This window comes from Oncorhynchus gorbuscha, linkage group LG05, assembly GCF_021184085.1.
Source record: "Oncorhynchus gorbuscha isolate QuinsamMale2020 ecotype Even-year linkage group LG05, OgorEven_v1.0, whole genome shotgun sequence".
Classification (NCBI taxonomy): Eukaryota; Metazoa; Chordata; class Actinopteri; order Salmoniformes; family Salmonidae; genus Oncorhynchus; species Oncorhynchus gorbuscha.
Window position 1 is genome coordinate 759,367 of NC_060177.1, and position 25,580 is coordinate 784,946.

A 25,580-nucleotide genomic window follows, 5' to 3' on the forward strand; every position below is an offset into this window, starting at 1 on the left:
AGATAGACAGTTGGTTCTGGAGGAGGACATGAGAGGATATCACCTATAGATAGACAGTTGGTTCTGGAGGAGGACATGAGAGGATATCACCTATAGATAGACAGCTGGTTCTAGAGGACATGAGAGGATATCACCTATAGATAGACAGCTGGTTCTAGAGGACATGAGAGGATATCACCTATAGATAGACAGCTGGTTCTAGAGGACAGGAGAGGATATCACCTATAGATAGACAGCTGGTTCTAGAGGACAGGAGAGGATATCACCTATAGATAGACAGCTGGTTCTAGAGGACAGGAGAGGATATCACCTATAGATAGACAGCTGGTTCTAGAGGACAGGAGAGGATATCACCTATAGATAGACAGCTGGTTCTAGAGGAGGACAGGAGAGGATATCACCTATAGATAGACAGTTGGTTCTGGAGGAGGACAGGAGAGGATATCACCTATAGATAGACAGCTGGTTCTGGAGGACAGGAGAGGTTATCACCTATAGATAGACAGCTGGTTCTAGAGGACAGGAGAGGATATCACCTATAGATAGACATACAGCTGGTCAGGTTCTGGAGAGGAGTGGATACAGTATATAAACTATAGGAATCATTGGGCCCTGGTCTAAAGTAGTGCACTATATAGGGAATAGGGTGCCATAGGGCCCTGGTCTAAAGTAGTGCACTATATAGGGAATAGGGTGCCATAGGGCCCTGGTCTAAAGTAGTGCACTATATAGGGAATAGGGTGCCATAGGTCTCTGGTCTAAAGTAGTGCACTATATAGGGAATAGGGTGCCATAGGGCCCTGGTCTAAAGTAGTGCACTATATAGGGAATAGGGTGCCATAGGGCCCTGGTCTAAAGTAGTGCACTATATAGGGAATAGGGTTCTATAGGGCTCTGGTCTAAAGTAGTGCACTATATAGGGAATAGGGTGCCATAGGGCCCTGGTCTAAAATAGTGCACTATATAGGGAATAGGGTGTCATAGGGCCCTGGTCTAAAGTAGTGCACTATATAGGGAATAGGGTGCCATAGGGCCCTGGTCTAAAGTAGTGCACTATATAGGGAATAGGGTGCCATAGGTCTCTGGTCTAAAGTAGTGCACTATATAGGGAACAGGGTGCCATAGGGCCCTGGTCTAAAGTAGTGCACTATATAGGGAATAGGGTGCCATAGGTCTCTGGTCTAAAAGTGGTCGCATCTATCGCTCCCACGGGTAGTATAACTTTTTCATTATATTTCATTATATCACAACGGTTTGATTTGTCTTATCTTAGCAATTTCTTCTCAGCTAGCTACATAGCCGTCTTTGTATCAAAGATAATTGCGTAATTATCGTATTTCGCCGTCCTAACGTAGTCTTCACTAGCCAGCTAGCTAACGTCCACTGATTAGCTGCACTGGAGAAACTATTACACTCAACTGAACGACTTGATTAGTTTAGTGTTAGCTAGCTACATAGCTGTCTTTGCTGTCTTCGTATCATCGTATCCAAGATAATTGTGTTGTTTAGGTTTAGAGTGTGTAGTCTTAGAGTGATTATCTTAATTTATAGGGAGCTAGCCAGGTAACGTAGGTGACTCTCTAGCCAATAGTCTTCTGGCTCTGCTATTTGTCGTAAAGTACGTCTTCTGTATAGGGAATAGGGTCGCATTCACAGGTAGTATCACATTTTCACTTCATTTCATTACAGTACAACGGTTTGATTTGTTTGATCGTAGCTAGCTACTTAGCTAGCTACATAGGCGTCTTTGTATCAAAGATAATTGTGTAGTCTAGAGCGATTTTCTAGGTTCGCTAGCCATCTATTGTCGTTCTTTTAACGCAACAAACGTAAACAACACTGCTAGCTAGCCTGCTAGCCCCCGAAAGCAACACTGCAGAAACTATTACACTCAACGGAACGACTTGATTAGTGTAGTGTCAACAACGCACCCACTGCCAGCTGGCCTACTTCAGCAGTACTGTATCATTTTAGTCAATATGATTCTTGCTACGTAGCTTAACTTTCTGAACATTCGAGACGTGTAGTCCACTTGTCATTCCAATCTCCTTTGCATTAGCGTAGCCTCTTCTGTAGCCTGTCAACTATGTGTCTGTTTATCCCTGTTCTCTCCTCTCTGCACAGACCATACAAACGCTCCTCACCGCGTGGCCGCGGCCACCCTACTCTGGTGGTCCCAGCGCGCACGACCCACGTGGAGTTCCAGGTCTCCGGTAGCCTCTGGAACTGCCAATCTGCGGTCAACAAGGCAGAGTTCATCTCAGCCTATGCCTCCCTCCAGTCCCTCGACTTCTTGGCACTGACGGAAACATGGATCACCACAGACAACACTGCTACTCCTACTGCTCTCTCTTCGTCCGCCCACGTGTTCTCGCACACCCCGAGAGCGTCTGGTCAGCGGGGTGGTGGCACCGGGATCCTCATCTCTCCCAAGTGGTCATTCTCTCTTTCTCCCCTTACCCATCTGTCTATCGCCTCCTTTGAATTCCATGCTGTCACAGTTACTAGCCCTTTCAAGCTTAACATCCTTATCATTTATCGCCCTCCAGGTTCCCTCGGAGAGTTCATCAATGAGCTTGATGCCTTGATAAGCTCCTTTCCTGAGGACGGCTCACCTCTCACAGTTCTGGGCGACTTTAACCTCCCCACGTCTACCTTTGACTCTTTCCTCTCTGCCTCCTTCTTTCCACTCCTCTCCTCTTTTGACCTCACCCTCTCACCTTCCCCCTACTCACAAGGCAGGCAATACGCTCGACCTCATCTTTACTAGATGCTGTTCTTCCACTAACCTCATTGCAACTCCCCTCCAAGTCTCCGACCACTGCCTTGTATCCTTTTCCCTCTCGCTCTCATCCAACACCTCCCACACTGCCCCTACTCGGATGGTATTGCGCCGTCCCAACCTTCGCTCTCTCTCCCCCGCTACTCTCTCCTCTTCCATCCTATCATCTCTTCCCTCCGCTCAAACCTTCTCCCACCTATCTCCTGATTCTGCCTCCTCAACCCTCCTCTCCTCCCTCTCTGCATCCCTTGACTCTCTATGTCCCCTATCCTCCAGGCCGGCTCGGTCCTCCCCTCCCGCTCCGTGGCTCGATGACTCATTGCGAGCTCACAGAACAGGGCTCCGGGCAGCCGAGCGGAAATGGAGGAAAACTCGCCTCCCTGCGGACCTGGCATCCTTTCACTCCCTCCTCTCTACATTTTCCTCCTCTGTCTCTGCTGCTAAAGCCACTTTCTACCACGCTAAATTCCAAGCATCTGCCTCTAACCCTAGGAAGCTCTTTGCCACCTTCTCCTCCCTCCTGAATCCTCCGCCCCCTCCCCCCTCCTCCCTCTCTGCAGATGACTTCGTCAACCATTTTGAAAAGAAGGTCGACGACATCCGATCCTCGTTTGCTAAGTCAAACGACACCGCTGGTTCTGCTCACACTGCCCTACCCTGTGCTCTGACCTCTTTCTCCCCTCTCTCTCCAGATGAAATCTCGCGTCTTGTGACGGCCGGCCGCCCAACAACCTGCCCGCTTGACCCTATCCCCTCCTCTCTTCTCCAGACCATTTCCGGAGACCTTCTCCCTTACCTCACCTCGCTCATCAACTCATCCCTGACCGCTGGCTACGTCCCTTCCGTCTTCAAGAGAGCGAGAGTTGCACCCCTTCTGAAAAAACCTACACTCGATCCCTCCGATGTCAACAATTACAGACCAGTATCCCTTCTTTCTTTTCTCTCCAAAACTCTTGAACGTGCCGTCCTTGGCCAGCTCTCCCGCTATCTCTCTCTGAATGACCTTCTTGATCCAAATCAGTCAGGTTTCAAGACTAGTCATTCAACTGAGACTGCTCTCCTCTGTATCACGGAGGCGCTCCGCACTGCTAAAGCTAACTCTCTCTCCTCTGCTCTCATCCTTCTAGATCTATCGGCTGCCTTCGATACTGTGAACCATCAGATCCTCCTCTCCACCCTCTCCGAGTTGGGCATCTCCGGCGCGGCCCACGCTTGGATTGCGTCCTACCTGACAGGTCGCTCCTACCAGGTGGCGTGGCGAGAATCTGTCTCCTCACCACGCGCTCTCACCACTGGTGTCCCCCAGGGCTCTGTTCTTGGCCCTCTCCTATTCTCGCTATACACCAAGTCACTTGGCTCTGTCATAACCTCACATGGTCTCTCTTATCATTGCTATGCAGACAACACACAATTAATCTTCTCCTTTCCCCCTTCTGATGACCAGGTGGCGAATCGCATCTCTGCATGTCTGGCAGACATATCAGTGTGGATGACGGATCACCACCTCAAGCTGAACCTCGGCAAGACGGAGCTGCTCTTCCTCCCGGGGAAGGACTGCCCGTTCCATGATCTCGCCATCACGGTTGACAACTCCATTGTGTCCTCCTCCCAGAGCGCCAAGAACCTTGGCGTGATCCTGGACAACACCCTGTCGTTCTCAACCAACATCAAGGCGGTGGCCCGTTCCTGTAGGTTCATGCTCTACAACATCCGCAGAGTACGACCCTGCCTCACACAGGAAGCGGCGCAGGTCCTAATCCAGGCACTTGTCATCTCCCGTCTGGATTACTGCAACTCGCTGTTGGCTGGGCTCCCTGCCTGTGCCATTAAACCCCTTCAACTCATCCAGAACGCCGCAGCCCGTCTGGTGTTCAACCTTCCCAAGTTCTCTCACGTCACCCCGCTCCTCCGTTCTCTCCACTTCCAGTTGAAGCTCGCATCCGCTACAAGACCATGGTGCTTGCCTACGGAGCTGTGAGGGGAACGGCACCTCAGTACCTCCAGGCTCTGATCAGGCCCTACACCCAAACAAGGGCACTGCGTTCATCCACCTCTGGCCTGCTCGCCTCCCTACCACTGAGGAAGTACAGCTCCCGCTCAGCCCAGTCAAAACTGTTCGCTGCCCTGGCCCCCCAATGGTGGAACAAACTCCCTCACGACGCCAGGACAGCGGAGTCAATCACCACCTTCCGGAGACACCTGAAACCCCACCTCTTTAAGGAATACCTAGGATAGGATAAGTAATCCCTCTCACCCCACCCCCCCTAAGTTTTAGATGCACTATTGTTAAGTGACTGTCCCACTGGATGTCATAAGGTGAATGCACCAATTTGTAAGTCGCTCTGGATAAGAGCGTCTGCTAAATGACTTAAATGTAATGTAAATGAATAGGGTGTCATATGGCCCTGGTCTAAAGTAGTGCACTATATAGGGAATAGGGTGCCATAGGGCCCTGCTCTAAAGTAGTGCACTATATAGGGAATAGGGTTCTATAGGGCTCTGGTCTAAAGTAGTGCACTATATAGGGAATAGGGTGCCATAGGGCCCTGGTCTAAAGTAGTGCACTATATAGGGAATAGGGTGCCATAGGTCTCTGGTCTAAAGTAGTGCACTATATAGGGAATAGGGTGTCATAGGGCCCTGGTCTAAAGTAGTGCACTATATAGGAATAGGGTGAATAGGGTATAGGCCATAGGGCCCTGGTCTAAAGTAGTGCACTATATAGGGAATAGGGTTCTATAGGGCTCTGGTCTAAAGTAGTGCACTATATAGGGAATAGGGTGCCATAGGGCCCTGGTCTAAAGTATAGGGCCCTGGTCTAAAGTAGTGCACTATATAGGGGGAATAGGGTGCCATAGGGTTCTATAGGGCTCTGGTCTAAAGTAGTGCACTATATAGGGAATAGGGTGCCATAGGGCCCTGGTCTAAAGTAGTGCACTATATGGGGAATGTTCTATAGGGTCTAAAAGCACTATATAGGAATAGGGTTCTATAGGGCTCTGGTCTAAAGTAGTGCACTATATAGGGAATAGGGTGCCATAGGGGCCTGGTCTAAAGTAGTGCACTATATAGGGAATAGGGTGCCATAGGGCCCTGGTCTAAAGTAGTGCACTATATAGGGAATAGGGTGCCAAAGGGCCCTGGTCTAAAGTAGTGCACTATATAGGGAATAGGGTGCCATAGGGCCCTGGTCTAAAGTAGTGCACTATATGGGGAATAGGGTTCTATAGGGCTCTGGTCTAAAGTAGTGCACTATATAGGGAATAGGGTTCTATAGGGCTCTGGTCTAAAGTAGTGCACTATATAGGGAATAGGGTGCCATTTGGGACTCAGCCACAGACTTCTATATATCACCTACATGACTAATATAGCTTGCTCCTACAGTTTTGGTGACCCTGATAACCCGATGGGTTTATGTGATCTACTATCATGTGAATGATACAGCCTTGAGGCAGCTGTCTAGGACTCTATAATGTATAGAGACTTTTAGAACATGGTCCACTATGGTTGCCAATGACAATGCACCTGGCTGTAGAGGTCCTGCCAGAAGACCCGGGACTTACAGGTGTGAGGCAGCCGGCGAAGCAGGCAGAGAGGTAGGTGATCCCGTTGGAGCCACACACAGGGCTCACTGAGGCTGTGTAGCAGTTACAGTTGTTGATGCAGGAATGCTCCGGTCTCTGCCATGACCGCAGGGTCCTGGGAACAGGCAAACAGGTTACATACTGTTATATAGAAAACCATGGCATTATCAAAACACTGGAAACATGCTATGTACAATGATAGCTACAGTGGGGCAAAAAAGTATTTAGTCAGCCACCAATTGTGCAAGTTCTCCCACTTAAAAAGATGAAAGAGGCCTGTAATTTTCATCGTAGGTACACGTCAACTATGACAGACAAAATGAGAAAAAAAATCCAGAAAATCACATTGTAGGATTTTTTATGAATTTATTTGAAAATTATGGTGGAAAATAAGTATTTGGTCACCTACAAACAAGCAAGATTTCTGGCTCTCACAGACCTGTAACTTCTTCTTTAAGAGGCTCCTCTGTCCTCCACTCGTTACCTGTATTAATGGCACCTGTTTGAACTTGTTATCAGTATAAAAGACACCTGTCCACAACCTCAAACAGTCACACTCCAAACTCCACTATGGCCAAGACCAAAGAGCTGTCAAAGGACACCAGAAAGAAAATTGTAGACCTGCACCAGTGTGGGAAGACTGAATCTGCAATAGGAAAGCAGCTTGGTTTGAAGAAATCAACTGTGGGAGCAATTATTAGGAAATGGAAGACATACAAGACCACTGATAATCTCCCTCGATCTGGGGCTCCATGCAAGATCTCACCCCGTGGGGTCAAAATGATCACAAAAACAGTGAGCAAAAATCCCAGAACCACACGGGGGGACCTAGTGAATGACCTGCAGAGAGCTGGGACAAAAGTAACAAAGCCTACCATCAGTAACACACTACGCTGCCAGGGACTCAAATCCTGCAGTGCCAGACCTGTCCCCCTGCTTAAGCCAATACATGTCCAGGCCCGTCTGAAGTTTGCTAGAGAGCATTTGGATGATCCAGAAGAAGATTGGGAGAATGTCATATGGTCAGATGAAACCAAAATATAACTTTTTGGTAAAAACTCAACTCGTCGTGTTTGGAGGACAAAGAATGCTGAGTTGCAACAATATCAGACAGTCTTGTCTGTCTGTAGCCTGTTTGTCTGCATGGCAGTTGTTTTAGTGGTGTCGGAGCATGGCAGTTGTTTTAGTGGTGTCGGAGCATGGCAGTTGTTTTAGTGGTGTAGGAGCATGGCAGTTGTTTTAGTGGTGTCGGAGCATGGCAGTTGTTTTAGTGGTGTCGGAGCATGGCAGTTGTTTTAGTGGTGTCGGAGCATGGCAGTTGTTTTAGTGGTGTCGGAGCATGGCAGTTGTTTTAGTGGTGTCGGAGCATGGCAGTTGTTTTAGTGGTGTAGGAGCATGGCAGTTGTTTTAGTGGTGTAGGAGCATGGCAGTTGTTTTAGTGGTGTCAGGAGCATGGCAGTTGTTTTAGTGGTGTCGGAGCATGGCAGTTGTTTTAGTGGTGTCAGAGCATGGCAGTTGTTTTAGTGGTGTCGGAGCATGGCAGTTGTTTTAGTGGTGTCATGGAGCATGGCATGGCAGTTGTTTTGTTTTAGTGGTGTAGGAGCATGGCAGTTGTTTTAGTGGTGTCGGAGAATGGCAGTTGTTTTAGTGGTGTCGGAGCATGGCAGCTGTTTTAGTGGTGTCGGAGCATGGCAGTTGTTTTAGTGGTGTCGGAGCATGGGAGTTGTTTTAGTGGTGTCGGAGAATGGCAGTTGTTTTAGTGGTGTCGGAGAATGGCAGTTGTTTTAGTGGTGTCGGAGCATGGCAGTTGTTTTAGTGGTGTCGGAGCATGGCAGTTGTTTTAGTGGTGTCAGAGCATGGCAGTTGTTTTAGTGGTGTCGGAGCATGGCAGTTGTTTTAGTGGTGTCGGAGCATGGCAGTTGTTTTAGTGGTGTCGGAGCATGGCAGTTGTTTTAGTGGTGTCGGAGCATGGCAGTTGTTTTAGTGGTGTCGGAGCATGGCAGTTGTTTTAGTGGTGTCGGAGCATGGCAGCTCCATGACACCATGGCAGTTGTTCTAAACTATCATCTATAGAGGCTACACTGTCATCTATAGAGGCTACACTTTCTGTCATCTATAGAGGCTACACTTTCTGTCATCTATAGAGGCTACACTATCATCTATAGATGCTACACTTTCATTTATAGAGGCTACACTGTCATCTATAGAGACTACACTTTCATCTATAGAGGCTACACTTTCTGTCATTTATAGAGGCTACACTATTCAATAACCTTTTTGAACTTCTAACTGTGGTAGAGATAATAAGGGAGTGGTTTTATGACCGGAGGAGGAGGAGGTCGGAGACCTGGCAGTGTGGTGCCAAGACAACCTCTCACTCAACGAGGGCAAGACAAAGGTGCTCATTGTGGACTACACGAAACGGAGGGCCGAACATGTCCCCATTCACATCGACGGGGCTGTAGTGGAGCGGGCCTAGAACATCACGTTCCTTGGGTTCCGCATAACTAAGGACCTATCAATGTCCAAACACACCAACGCAGTCGTGAAAGAGGGCACGTCAATGCCTCTTCCCCCACAGGAGGCTGAAAAGATGTGGCATGGGCCCTCAGACCCTCAGAAAGATACAGCTGCACCATTGAGAGCATTTTGACTGGCTGCATTACCGCCTGGTATAGCAACTGCTCGGTATCTTACCACTAGGTGCAACTCGGGGTAGTGTCCAATACATCACTGGGGCCTAACTCCCTGCCATTTAGGACCTCTAGACAAGATGGTGTCAGAATAAGGCCTGGAAAATGTTCAAGGACTCCAGAAACCCAAGTCATATAGACTGTTCTCTCTGCTACCGCACGGCAAGCGGTACCGGAGCCAGGCACCCAAGCCATATCGACTGTTCTCTCTGCTAAGCGGTACCGGAGCCAGCCACCCAAGCCATATAGACTGTTCTCTCTGCTAAGTGGTACCGGAGCCAGCCACCCAAGTCATATAGACTGTTCTCTCTGCTAAGCGGTACCGGAGCCAGCCACCCAAGCCATATAGACTGTTCTCTCTACAAAGTGGTACCGGAGCCAGCCACCCAAGCCTTATAGACTGTTCTCTCTGCTAAGTGGTACTGGAGCCAGCCATCCAAGTCATATAGACTGTTCTCTCTGCTACCGCACGGCAAGCGGTACCGGAGCCAGCCACCCAAGTCATATAGACTGTTCTCTCTGCTAAGTGGTACCGGAGCCAGCCACCCAAGTCATATAGACTGTTATCTCTGCTAAGTGGTACCGGAGCCAGCCACCCAAGCCATATAGACTGTTCTCTCTGCTACCGCACGGCAAGTGGTACCGGAGCCAGCCACCCAAGTCATATAGACTGTTCTCTCTGCTAAGCGGTACCGGAGCCAGCCACCCAAGCCATATAGACGGTTCTCTCTGCTAAGCGGTACCGGAGCCAGCCAGCCAAGTCATATAGACTGTTCTCTCTGCTACCACACGCTAAGTGGTACCGGAGCCAGCCACCCAAGTCATATAGACTGTTCTCTCTGCTAAGCGGTACCGGAGCCAGCCACCCAAGTCATATAGACTGTTCTCTCTGCTAAGCGGTACCGGAGCCAGCCACCCAAGCCATATAGACTGTTCTCTCTGCTAAGCGGTACCGGAGCCAGCCACCCAAGCCATATAGACGGTTCTCTCTGCTAAGCGGTACCGGAGCCAGCCACCCAAGTCATATAGACTGTTCTCTCTGCTAAGCGGTACCGGAGCCAGCCACCCAAGCCATATAGACGGTTCTCTCTGCTAAGTGGTACCGGAGCCAGCCACCCAAGTCATATAGACTGTTCTCTCTGCTACCACACGCTAAGTGGTACCGGAGCCAGCCACCCAAGCCATATAGACTGTTCTCTCTGCTAAGTGGTACCGGAGCCAGCCACCTCCCTGTAAATAACCATGTTATTACCTCGCTGTATATAGCCATGTTATTACCTCCCTGTATATAACCATGTTATTACCTCCCTGTATATAGCCATGTTATTACCTCCCTGTATATAACCATGTTATTACCTCCCTGTATATAGCCATGTTATTACCTCCCTGTATATAACCATGTTATTACCTCCCTGTATATAGCCATGTTATTACCTCCCTGTATATAACCATGTTATTACCTCCCTGTATATAGCCATGTTATTACCTCCCTGTATATAGCCATGTTATTACCTGGTACCCCCTGTATATAACCATGTTATTACCTCCCTGTATATAGCCATGTTATTACCTCGCTGTATATAGCCATGTTATTACCTCCCTGTATATAGCCATGTTATTACCTCCCTGTATATAGCCATGTTATTACCTGGTACCCCTGTATATAGCCGTGTTATTACCTGGTACTCCCTGTATATAACCATGTTATTACCTGGTACTTCCTGTATATCGCCATGTTATTACCTGATACTCCCTGTATATAGCCATGTTATTACCTCCCTGTATATAGCCATGTTATTACCTGGTACCCCTGTATGTAGCCGTGTTATTACCTGGTACTTCCTGTATATAGCCATGTTATTACCTGGTACTTCCTGTATATAGCCACGTTATTACCTCCCTGTATATAGCCATGTTATTACCTGGTACTCCCTGTATATAGCCATGTTATTACCTGGTACTTCCTGTATATAACCATGTTATTACCTGGTACTCCCTGTATATAGCCATGTTATTACCTGGTACTTCCTGTATATAACCATGTTATTACCTGGTACTCCCTGTATATAGCCATGTTATTACCTGGTACCCCTGTATATAGCCATGTTATAGCCATGTTATTACCTGGTACTCCCTGTATATAACCATGTTATTACCTGGTACTCCTTGTATATAGCCATGTTATTACCTGGTACTTCCTGTATATAGCCATGTTATTACCTGGTACTTCCCCTTACACTGTGTATAAGACAGTAGTTTTGGAATTGTTAGTTAGATTACTTGTTGGTTATCACTGCATTGTCGGAACTAGAAGCACAAGCATTTCGCTACACTCGCATTAACATCTGCTAACCATGTGTATGTGACAAATAAAATTTGATTTGATTTGATTTGATTTATATAGCCATGTTATTACCTCCCTGTATATAGCCATGTTATTACCTGATACTCCCTGTATATAGCCATGTTATTACCTCCCTGTATATAGCCATGTTATTACCTGGTACCCCTGTATATAGCCATGTTATTACCTGGTACTCCCTGTATATAACCATGTTATTACCTGGTACTCCCTGTATATAGCCATGTTATTACCTGGTACTCCCTGTATATAACCATGTTATTACCTGGTACTTCCTGTATATAGCCATGTTATTACCTGGTACTCCCTGTATATAACCATGTTATTACCTGGTACTCTCTGTATATAACATGTTATTACCTGGTACTTCCTGTATATAACCATGTTATTACCTGGTACTCCTGTATATAGCCATGTTATTACCTGGTACTTCCTGTATATAACCATGTTATTACCTGGTACTCCCTGTATATAACCATGTTATTACCTGGTACTCCCTGTATATAACCATGTTATTACCTGGTACTCCCTGTATATAACCATGTTATTACCTGGTACTCCCTGTATATAGCCATGTTATTACCTGGTACTCCCTGTATATAACCATGTTATTACCTCCTGTATATAGCCATGCTATTACCTGGTACTCCCTGTATATAACCATGTTATTACCTCCCTGTATATAACCATGTTATTACCTGGTACTCCCTGTATATAACCATGTTATTACCTGGTACTCCCTGTATATAACCATGTTATTACCTGGTACTCCCTGTATATAACCATGTTATTACCTGGTACTCCCTGTATATAACCCTGTTATTACCTGGCACTTCCTGTATATAGCCATGTTATTACCTGGTACTTCCTGTATATAGACATGTTATTACCTGGCACTTCCTGTATATAGCCATGCTATTACCTGGTACTCTCTGTATATAGCCATGTTATTACCTCCCTGTATATAGTCATGTTAATACCTGGTACTTCCTGTATATAGACATGTTATTACCTGGCACTTCCTGTATATAACCATGTTATTACCTGGTACTCCCTGTATATAACCATGTTATTACCTGGTACTTCCTGTATATAGTCATGTTATTACCTAGTACTCCCTGTATATAACCATGTTATTACCTGGTACTCACTGTATACACCTATGTTATTACCTGGTACTCCCTGTATATAACCATGTTATTACCTGGTACTCCCTGTATATAGCCATGTTATTACCTGGTACTCCCTGTATATAACCGTTATTACCTCCCTGTATATAACCATGGTATTACCTGGTACTCCCTGTATATAGCCATGTTATTACCTGGTACTCCCTGTATATAACCATGTTATTACCTGGTACTCACTGTATACACCTATGTTATTACCTGGTACTCCCTGTATATAACCATGTTATTACCTGGTACTCCTGTATATAGCCATGTTATTACCTGGTACTCCCTGTATATAACCATGTTATTACCTGGTACTCCCTGTATATAACCATGTTATTACCTGGTACTCCTTGTATATAGCCATGTTATTACCTGGTACCCCTGTATGTAGCCGTGTTATTACCTGGTACTTCCTGTATATAGCCATGTTATTACCTGGTACTTCCTGTATATAGCCATGTTATTACCTCCCTGTATATAGCCATGTTATTACCTGGTACTCCCTGTATATAGCCATGTTATTACCTGGTACTTCCTGTATATAACCATGTTATTACCTGGTACTCCCTGTATATAGCCATGTTATTACCTGGTACTTCCTGTATATAACCATGTTATTACCTGGTACCCCTGTATATAGCCATGTTATAGCCATGTTATTACCTGGTACTCCCTGTATATATATATATATATAGTGGTCCTTCTGTAGCTCAGTTGGTAGAGCATGGCGCTTGTAACGCCAGGGTAGTGGGTTCGATCCCCGGGACTACCCATACGTAGAATGTATGCACACATGACTGTAAGTCGCTTTGGATAAAAGCGTCTGCTAAATGGCATATATTATTATTATTATTTATTATTATATAACCATGTTATTACCTGGTACTCCTTGTATATAGCCATGTTATTACCTGGTACTTCCTGTATATAGCCATGTTATTACCTGGTACTTCCCCTTACACTGTGTATAAGACAGTAGTTTTGGAATTGTTAGTTAGATTACTTGTTGGTTATCACTGCATTGTCGGAACTAGAAGCACAAGCATTTCGCTACACTCGCATTAACATCTGCTAACCATGTGTATGTGACAAATAAAATTTGATTTGATTTGATTTGATTTATATAGCCATGTTATTACCTCCCTGTATATAGCCATGTTATTACCTGATACTCCCTGTATATAGCCATGTTATTACCTGGTACCCCTGTATATAGCCATGTTATTACCTGGTACTCCCTGTATATAACCATGTTATTACCTGGTACTCCCTGTATATAGCCATGTTATTACCTGGTACTCCCTGTATATAACCATGTTATTACCTGGTACTCCTTGTATATAGCCATGTTATTACCTGGTACTTCCTGTATATAGCCATGTTATTACCTGGTACTTCCTGTATATAGCCATGTTATTACCTCCCTGTATATAGCCATGTTATTACCTGGTACTCCCTGTATATAGCCATGTTATTACCTGGTACTTCCTGTATATAACCATGTTATTACCTGGTACTCCCTGTATATAGCCATGTTATTACCTGGTACTTCCTGTATATAACCATGTTATTACCTCCCTGTATATAGCCATGTTATTACCTGGTACTCCCTGTATATAACCATGTTATTACCTGGTACCCCCTGTATGTAGCCATGTTATTACCTCCCTGTATATAGCCATGTTATTACCTCCCTGTATATAGCCATGTTATTACCTGGTACTCTCTGTATATAACATGTTATTACCTGGTACTTCCTGTATATAGCCATGTTATTACCTGGTACTTCCTGTATATAACCATGTTATTACCTGGTACTCCCTGTATATAGCCATGTTATTACCTGGTACTCCCTGTATATAGCCATGTTATTACCTGGTACTCCCTGTATATAGCCATGTTATTACCTGGTACTCCCTGTATATAACCATGTTATTACCTCCCTGTATATAACCATGTTATTACCTGGTACCCCCTGTATATAACCATGTTATTACCTGGTACTCCCTGTATATAGCCATGTTATTACCTGGTACTCCCTGTATATAACCATGTTATTACCTGGTACTCCCTGTATATAGCCATGTTATTACCTGGTACTCCCTGTATATAACCATGTTATTACCTGGTACCCCCTGTAAATAGCCATGTTATTACCTCCCTGTATATAGCCATGTTATTACCTCCCTGTATATAGCCATGTTATTACCTCCCTGTATATAGCTATGTTATTACCTGGTACTCCCTGTATATAACCATGTTATTACCTGGTACCCCCTGTATGTAGCCATGTTATTACCTCCTGTATATAGCCATGTTATTACCTCCCTGTATATAACCATGTTATTACCTGGTACCCCCTGTAAATAGCCATGTTATTACCTCCCTGTATATAGCCATGTTATTACCTCCTGTATATAGCCATGTTAGTACCTCCCTGTATATAGCCATGTTATTACCTCCCTGTATATAGCCATGTTATTACCTCCCTGTATATAGCCATGTTAGTACCTGGTACTCCCTGTATATAACCATGTTATTACCTGGTACTCCCTGTATATAGCCATGTTATTACCTGGTACCCCCTGTATATAGCCATGTTATTACCTGGTACTCCCTGTATATAGCCATGTTATTACCTCCCTGTATACAGCCATGTTATTACCTGGTACTCCTTGTATATAGCCATGTTATTACCTGGTACCCCTGTATATAGCCATGTTATTACCTGGTACTCCCTGTATATAACCATGTTATTACCCGGTATTCCCTGTATATAACCATGTTATTACCTCCCTGTATATAACCATGTTATTACCTGATACTTCCTGTATATAACAATGTTAATACCTGGTACTTCCTGTATATAACCATGTTATTACCTGGTACTTCCTGTATATAACCATGTTATTACCTCCCTGTATCTAACCATGTTATTACCTGGTACTCCCTGTATATAACCATGTTATTACCTGGTACTTCCTGTATATAACCATGTTATTACCTGGTACTTCCTGTATATAACCATGTTATTACCTGGTACTTCCTGTATATAACCATGTTATTACCTGGTACTTCCTGTATATAGCCATGTTATTACCTGGTACTTCCTGTATATAGCCATGTTATTACCTCCCTGTATATAGCCATGTTATTACCTGGTACTCCCTGTATATAGCCATGTTATTACCTGGTACTTCCTGTATATAACCATGTTATTACCTGGTACTCCCTGTATATAGCCATGTTATTACCTGGTACTTCCTGTATATAACCATGTTATTACCTGGAACTCCCTGTATATAACCATGTTATTACCTCCCTGTATATAACCATGTTATTACCTGGTACTCCCTGTATATAGCCATGTTATTACCTGGTACTCCCTGTATATAGCCATGTTATTACCTGGTACTCCCTGTATATAACCATGTTATTACCTCCCTGTATATAACCATGTTATTACCTGGTACCCCCTGTATATAACCATGTTATTACCTGGTACTCCTGTATATAACCATGTTATTACCTGGTACTCCCTGTATATAACCATGTTATTACCTGGTACTCCCTGTATATAGCCATGTTATTACCTGGTACTCCCTGTATATAACCATGTTATTACCTGGTACCCCCTGTAAATAGCCATGTTATTACCTCCCTGTATATAGCCATGTTATTACCTCCCTGTATATAGCCATGTTATTACCTCCCTGTATATAGCTATGTTATTACCTGGTACTCCCTGTATATAACCATGTTATTACCTGGTACCCCCTGTATGTAGCCATGTTATTACCTCCCTGTATATAGCCATGTTATTACCTCCCTGTATATAACCATGTTATTACCTGGTACCCCCTGTAAATAGCCATGTTATTACCTCCCTGTATATAGCCATGTTATTACCTCCCTGTATATAGCCATGTTAGTACCTCCCTGTATATAGCCATGTTATTACCTCCTGTATATAGCCATGTTATTACCTCTCCCTGTATATAGCCATGTTATTACCTGGTACTCCCTGTATATAACCATGTTATTACCTGGTACTCCCTGTATATAGCCATGTTATTACCTGGTACCCCTGTATATAGCCATGTTATTACCTGGTACTCCTGTATATAGCCATGTTATTACCTCCCTGTATACAGCCATGTTATTACCTGGTACTCCTTGTATATAGCCATGTTATTACCTGGTACCCCTGTATATAACCATGTTATTACCTGGTACTCCTGTATATAACCATGTTATTACCGGTATTCCCTGTATATAACCATGTTATTACCTCCTGTATATAACCATGTTATTACCTGATACTTCCTGTATATAACAATGTTAATACCTGGTACTTCCTGTATATAACCATGTTATTACCTGGTACTTCCTGTATATAACCATGTTATTACCTCCTGTATCTAACCATGTTATTACCTGGTACTCCCTGTATATAACCATGTTATTACCTGGTACTTCCTGTATATAACCATGTTATTACCTGGTACTTCCTGTATATAACCATGTTATTACCTGGTACTTCCTGTATATAACCATGTTATTACCTGGTACTTCCTGTATATAGCCATGTTATTACCTGGTACTTCCTGTATATAGCCATGTTATTACCTCCCTGTATATAGCCATGTTATTACCTGGTACTCCCTGTATATAGCCATGTTATTACCTGGTACTTCCTGTATATAACCATGTTATTACCTGGTACTCCCTGTATATAGCCATGTTATTACCTGGTACTTCCTGTATATAACCATGTTATTACCTGGAACTCCCTGTATATAGCCATGTTATTACCTCCCTGTATATAGCCATGTTATTACCTGGTACTCCCTGTATATAACCATGTTATTACCTGGTACCCCCTGTATGTAGCCATGTTATTACCTCCCTGTATATAGCCATGTTATTACCTGGTACTCCCTGTATATAACCATGTTATTACCTCCCTGTATATAACCATGTTATTACCTCCCTGTATATAACCATGTTATTACCTGGTACCCCTGTATATAACCATGTTATTACCTGGTACTCCTGTATATAACCATGTTATTACCTGGTACCCCCTGTAAATAGCCATGTTATTACCTTCCTGTATATAGCCATGTTATTACCTCCTGTATATAGCCATGTTATTACCTCCTGTATATAGCTATGTTATTACCTGGTACTCCTGTATATAACCATGTTATTACCTGGTACCCCCTGTATGTAGCCATGTTATTACCTCCTGTATATAGCCATGTTATTACCTGGTACTCCCTGTATATAACCATGTTATTACCTGGTACTCCTGTATATAACCATGTTATTACCTGGTACTCCTGTATATAGCCATGTTATTACCTGGTACTCCCTGTATATAGCCATGTTATTACCTGGTACTCCCTGTATATAGCCATGTTATTACCTCCCTGTATACAGCCATGTTATTACCTGGTACTCCCTGTATATAACCATGTTATTACCTGGTACTCCTTGTATATAGCCATGTTATTACCTGGTACCCCTGTATATAGCCAGGGTTATTACCTGGTACTCCCTGTATATAACCATGTTATTACCTGGTACTCCCTGTATATAACCATGTTATTACCTCCTGTATATAACCATGTTATTACCTGATACTTCCTGTATATAACAATGTTAATACCTGGTACTTCCTGTATATAACCATGTTATTACCTGGTACTTCCTGTATATAACCATGTTATTACCTCCTGTATATAGCCATGTTATTACCTGGTACTTCCTGTATCTAACCATGTTATTACCTGGTACTCCTGTATATAACCATGTTATTACCTGGTACTTCCTGTATATAACCATGTTATTACCTGGTACTTCCTGTATATAACCATGTTATTACCTGGTACTTCCTGTATAATTTTTAATCTACACCGCTTGTATTCTGCACTGTTGGGAAAGGGCTCGTAGGTAAGCATTTCACTGTAAATCTACACCGTTTGTATTCTGCACATGTGGCCAATAAAATGTTTTTAGATGTCCTGTAGTTGAAGGTGAGGAACAACTTGGTAACATTGTTGAACAGTGCTAACAGTGAGACGGTAGGCTACTCACGCGTTGCCAGGGTTAGGCGACAGTCACCCAGGCGACAGGGCCAGGGTGTCACAGCCGAGGAAGAGGAAGGGACGTAACAGGCGGTGGAGACGAGGTTGACCCCCATGGCCATACGGATGGCCCCTAACGCTGACAGGTCTAACTTCTTCACCAAGAGACCACCCAGGAAGATACCCAGACACGCACACGGAATGGCTGTCATACCTATGGAGGAAGGGAGGGAGGGAGAGGACAGGGGTTATGGTTGGAAGGATAGAGGACAGTGTGAGGACAAGGGTTAGGGAGAGACAGAGGACAGGGGTTATGGTTGGAAGGATAGAGGACAGTGTTACGACCTAGGATAGGATAAGTAATCCCTCTCACCCCCCCCCCCCCTTAAGTTTTAGATGCACTATTGTAAAGTGACTGTTCCACTGGATGTCATAGGGTGAATGCACCAATTTGTAAGTCGCTCTGGATAAGAGCGTCTGCTAAATGACTTAAATGTAATGTAAATGGTTAGGGAGAGACAGAGGACAGGGGTTATGGTTGGAAGGATAGAGGACAGTGTTAGGACCAGGGTAAGGGAGAGACAGAGGACAGTGTTAGGACCAGGGTTAGAGAGAGACAGAGGACAGTGTTATGACCAGGGTTAGGGAGAGACAGAGGACAGTGTTAGGACCAGGGTTAGGGAGAGACAGAGGACAGTGTTAGGACCAGGGTTAGGGAGAGACAGAGGACAGTGTTAGGACCAGGGTTAGGGAGAGACAGAGGACAGTGTTAGGACCAGGGTTAGGGAGAGACAGAGGACAGTGTTAGGACCAGGGTTAGGGAGAGACAGAGGACAGTGTTAGGACCAGGGTTAGGGAGAGACAGAGGACAGTGTTAGGACCAGGGTTAGGGAGAGACAGAGGACAGAGAGGAGTGTGTGTGAGAAGGGGCCAATAACAAACACTGTGGATGGCCACAGGGTCATTGAAAACCACTATAGAAGTCCCATGTTTTATTTGGCTCTGGTTTGGATGTAGTGATTAGCATTATCACCTAGCAGCTGATTGGCTGAGGAAGTGGTGAGGTTGAACTGCTGTTCCATGTACTTCCCTAGGAAGGTGGCGAAGCCTGCAACCACAGCGATCTCCATACAGGCTGCCAGAGAGATGCAGGTAAACACAGGGTTGGACAGGAGGTGCTTGGTCACCTTGGGGATGACTGTAAAGGGGGGGGGGTGATTGAAACAGTGTAGGTCACAACATAATATCTTGTATGTATTTGACATGTGTACCGTATCCATTAACAGCAGTCTGTTAATAAACAGAGAAGCAGACCTCTCCCCTGACCAACATCGCTGACGTTACCATGTTATTCTATGACAGTAGATCTCACCTCTCATGTGCTCGCAGCAGGTCAGTCCACTATTGGCCTGGAAGCCATGAATCACCCCATTAGTGGGCTTGTTCCCCTCGTAATCCCTGGACAGGGAGGGGGGCAACATGGCCTGTTCACTCTCCCCCCCAATGTCCACATCCTGCTCATTCAGGGACTGGGGGAAGCCGAACATGAAGAGGGAGGAGATGAAGAGTAAGGCACCGCAGAGCAAGAAGCCACCCCACCACGCACCAATCCACCTGGGGTCGTCAGGGCCGATGTCCAGCTTACCTGGCAACACAGGTAGAAAACACCAGATTAAACACATATAACACAGTCAGGATACCAGGTTAATATAACACAGTCAGGATACCAGGTTAATATAACACAGTCAGGATACCAGGTTAATATAACACAGTCAGGATACCAGGTTAATATAACACAGTCAGGATACCAGGTTAATATAACACAGTCAGGATACCAGGTTAATATAACACAGTCAGAATACCAGGTTAATTTAACACAGTCAGGATACCAGGTTAATATAACACAGTCAGGATACCAGGTTAATATAACACAGTCAGGATACCAGGTTAATATAACACAGTCAGGATACCAGGTTAATATAACACAGTCAGGATACCAGGTTAATATAACACAGTCAGGATACCAGGTTAATATAACACAGTCAGGATACCAGGTTAATATAACACAGTCAGGATACCAGGTTAATATAACACAGTCAGGATACCAGGTTAATATAACACAGTCAGGATACCAGGTTAATATAACACAGTCAGGATACCAGGTTAATATAACACAGTCGGGATACCAGGTTAATATAACACAGTCAGGATACCAGGTTAAACACATATAACATGGTCAGGATACCAGGTTAATATAACACAGTCAGGATACCAGGGGGAACACATATAACACAGTCAGGTATCCATTAACAGCAGTCTGTTAATAAACAGATAACCAGGTTATTTAACCATGTTAATATAACACAGTCAGGATACCAGGTTAATATAACACAGTCAGGATACCAGGTTAATATAACACAGGCAGGATACCAGGTTAATATAACACAGTCAGAATACCAGGTTAATTTAACACAGTCAGGATACCAGGTTAATATAACACAGTCAGGATACCAGGTTAATATAACACAGTCAGGACACCAGGTTAATATAACACAGTCAGGATACCAGGTTAATATAACACAGTCAGGATACCAGGTTAATATAACACAGTCAGGATACCAGGTTAATATAACACAGTCAGGATACCAGGTTAATATAACACAGTCAGGATACCAGGTTAATATAACACAGTCAGGATACCAGGTTAATATAACACAGTCAGGATACCAGGTTAATATAACACAGTCAGGATACCAGGTTAATATAACACAGTCAGGATACCAGGTTAATATAACACAGTCAGGATACCAGGTTAATATAACACAGTCAGGATACCAGGTTAATATAACACAGTCAGGATACCAGGTTAATATAACACAGTCAGGATACCAGGTTAATATAACACAGTCAGGATACCAGGTTAACACAATACCAGGTTAATATAACACAGTCAGGATACCAGGTTAATATAACACACCGGGTACCAGGTTAATATAACCAGGTTAATATAACACAGTCAGGATACCAGGTTAATATAACACAGTCAGGATACCAGGTTAATATAACACAGTCAGGATACCAGGTTAATATAACACAGTCAGGATACCAGGTTAATATAACACAGTCAGGATACCAGGTTAATATAACACAGTCAGGATACCAGGTTAATATAACACAGTCAGGATACCAGGTTAATATAACACAGTCAGGATACCAGGTTAATATACACAGTCAGGATACCAGGTTAATATAACCAGTCAGGATACCAGGTTAATATAACACAGTCGGGATACCAGGTTAATATACAGTCAGGATACCAGGTTAATATAACACAGGATACCAGGTTAATATAACACAGTCAGGGTTAATATATAACATGGTCAGGATACCAGGTTAATATACCAGGTTAATATAACACAGTCAGGATCAGGTTAATATACCAGTCAGGATACCAGGTTAATATAACACAGTCAGGATACCAGGTTAATATAACACAGTCAGGATACCAGGTTAATATAACACAGTCAGGATACCAGGTTAATATAATAGGATACCAGGTTAATATAACACAGTCAGGATACCAGGTTAATATAACACAGTCAGGATACCAGGTTAATATAACACAGTCAGGATACCAGGTTAATATAACACAGTCAGGATACCAGGTTAATATAACACAGTCAGGATACCAGGTTAATATAACACAGTCAGGATACCAGGTTAATATAACACAGTCAGGTTAATATAACACAGTCAGGTTAATATAACACAGTCAGGATACCAGGTTAATATAACACAGTCAGGATACCAGGTTAATATAACACAGTCAGGATACCAGGTTAATATAACACAGTCAGGATACCAGGTTAATATAACACAGTCAGGATACCAGGTTAATATAACACAGTCAGGATACCAGGTTAATATAACACAGTCAGGATACCAGGTTAATATAACACAGTCAGGATACCAGGTTAATATAACACAGTCAGGATACCAGGTTAATATAACACAGTCAGGATACCAGGTTAATATAACACAGTCAGGATACCAGGTTAATATAACACAGTCAGGATACCAGGTTAATATAACACAGTCAGGATACCAGGTTAATATAACACAGTCAGGATACCAGGTTAATATAACACAGTCAGGATACCAGGTTAATATAACACAGTCAGGATACCAGGTTAATATAACACAGTCAGGATACCAGGTTAATATAACACAGTCAGGATACCAGGTTAATATAACACAGTCAGGATACCAGGTTAATATAACACAGTCAGGATACCAGGTTAATATAACACAGTCAGGATACCAGGTTAATATAACACAGTCAGGATACCAGGTTAATATAACACAGTCAGGATACCAGGTTAATATAACACAGTCAGGATACCAGGTTAATATAACACAGTCAGGATACCAGGTTAATATAACACAGTCAGGATACCAGGTTAATATAACACAGTCAGGATACCAGGTTAATATAACACAGTCAGGATACCAGGTTAATATAACACAGTCAGGATACCAGGTTAATATAACACAGTCAGGATACCAGGTTAATATAACACAGTCAGGATACCAGGTTAATATAACACAGTCAGGATACCAGGTTAATATAACACAGTCAGGATACCAGGTTAATATAACACAGTCAGGATACCAGGTTAATATAACACAGTCAGGATACCAGGTTAATATAACACAGTCAGGATACCAGGTTAATATAACACAGTCAGGATACCAGGTTAATATAACACAGTCAGGATACCAGGTTAATATAACACAGTCAGGATACCAGGTTAATATTACAGTCAGGATACCAGGTTAATATAACACAGTCAGGATACCAGGTTAATATAACACAGTCAGGATACCAGGTTAATATAACACAGTCAGGATACCAGGTTAATATAACACAGTCAGGATACCAGGTTAATATAACACAGTCAGGATACCAGGTTAATATAACACAGTCAGGATACCAGGTTAATATAACACAGTCAGGATACCAGGTTAATATAACACAGTCAGGATACCAGGTTAATATAACACAGTCAGGATACCAGGTTAATATAACACAGTCAGGATACCAGGTTAATATAACACAGTCAGGATACCAGGTTAATATAACACAGTCAGGATACCAGGTTAATATAACACAGTCAGGATACCAGGTTAATATAACACAGTCAGGATACCAGGTTAATATAACACAGTCAGGATAACACCAGGATACCAGGTTAATATAACACAGTCAGGGATACCAGGGGGATACCAGGTTAATATAACACAGTCAGGATACCAGGTTAATATAACACAGTCAGGATACCAGGTTAATATAACACAGTCAGATACCAGGTTAATATAACACAGTCAGGATACCAGGTTAATATAACACAGTCAGGATACCAGGTTAATATAACACAGTCAGAATACCAGGTTAATTTAACACAGTCAGGAACCAGGTTAATATAACACAGTCAGGTCAGGTTAATATACCAGGATACCAGGTTAATATAACACAGTCAGGATACCAGGTTAATATAACACAGTCAGGATACCAGGTTAATATAACACAGTCAGGATACCAGGTTAATATAACACAGTCAGGATACCAGGTTAATATAACACAGTCAGGATACCAGGTTAATATAACACAGTCAGGATACCAGGTTAATATAACACAGTCAGGATACCAGGTTAATATAACACAGTCAGGATACCAGGTTAATATAACACAGTCAGGATACCAGGTTAATATAACACAGTCAGGATACCAGGTTAATATAACACAGTCAGGATACCAGGTTAATATAACACAGTCAGGATACCAGGTTAATATACAGTCAGGATACCAGGTTAATATCAGTCAGGATACCAGGTTAATATAACACAGTCAGGATACCAGGTTAATATAACAGTCAGTTAATATCAGGATACCAGGTTAATATAACACAGTCGGGATACCAGGTTAATATAACACAGTCGGGATACCAGGTTAATATAACACAGTCAGGATACCAGGTTAAACACATATAACATGGTGAGGATACCAGGTTAATATAACACAGTCAGGATACCAGGGGAACACATATAACACAGTCAGGATACCAGGTTAATATAACACAGTCAGGATACCAGGTTAATATAACACAGTCAGGATACCAGGTTAATATAACACAGTCAGGATACCAGGTTAATATAACACCGTCAGGATACCAGGTTAATATAACACAGTCAGGATACCAGGTTAATATAACACAGTCAGGATACCAGGTTAAACACATATAACATGGTGAGGATACCAGGTTAATATAACACAGTCAGGATACCAGGGGAACACATATAACACAGTCAGGATACCAGGTTAATATAACACAGTCAGGATACCAGGTTAATATAACACAGTCAGGATACCAGGTTAATATAACACAGTCAGGATACCAGGTTAATATAACACCGTCAGGATACCAGGTTAATATAACACAGTCAGGATACCAGGTTAATATAACACAGTCAGGATACCAGGTTAATATAACACAGTCGGGATACCAGGTTAATATAACACAGTCAGGATACCAGGTTAATATAACACAGTCAGGATACCAGGTTAATATAACACAGTCAGGATACCAGATTAAACACATATAACATGGTCAGGATACCAGGTTAATATAACACAGTCAGGATACCAGGTTAATATAACACAGTCAGGATACCAGGTTAATATAACACAGTCAGGATACCAGGTTAATATAACACAGATACCAGGTTCAGGATACCAGGTTAATATAACACAGTCAGGATACCAGGTTAATATAACACAGTCAGGATACCAGGGGAACACATAAAACACAGTAGGGATACCAGGGGGGGACAT

The 25,580-nt window shown here is 43.3% G+C and overlaps 1 protein-coding gene across 1 annotated transcript in view; it reads right to left on the reverse strand.

Moving 5' to 3' along the window:
* The window catches only part of LOC124035351, a 107,783-nt gene that overhangs the window by 19,144 nt on the left and 63,059 nt on the right, over positions 1–25,580 (reverse strand). The window contains 7 exon segments of the mRNA XM_046348816.1: positions 6,346–6,481; positions 8,745–8,881; positions 18,726–18,740; positions 18,743–18,768; positions 18,771–18,902; positions 19,722–19,886; positions 20,061–20,333. Coding sequence (XP_046204772.1) covers positions 6,346–6,481; positions 8,745–8,881; positions 18,726–18,740; positions 18,743–18,768; positions 18,771–18,902; positions 19,722–19,886; positions 20,061–20,333 — 884 coding nt within the window.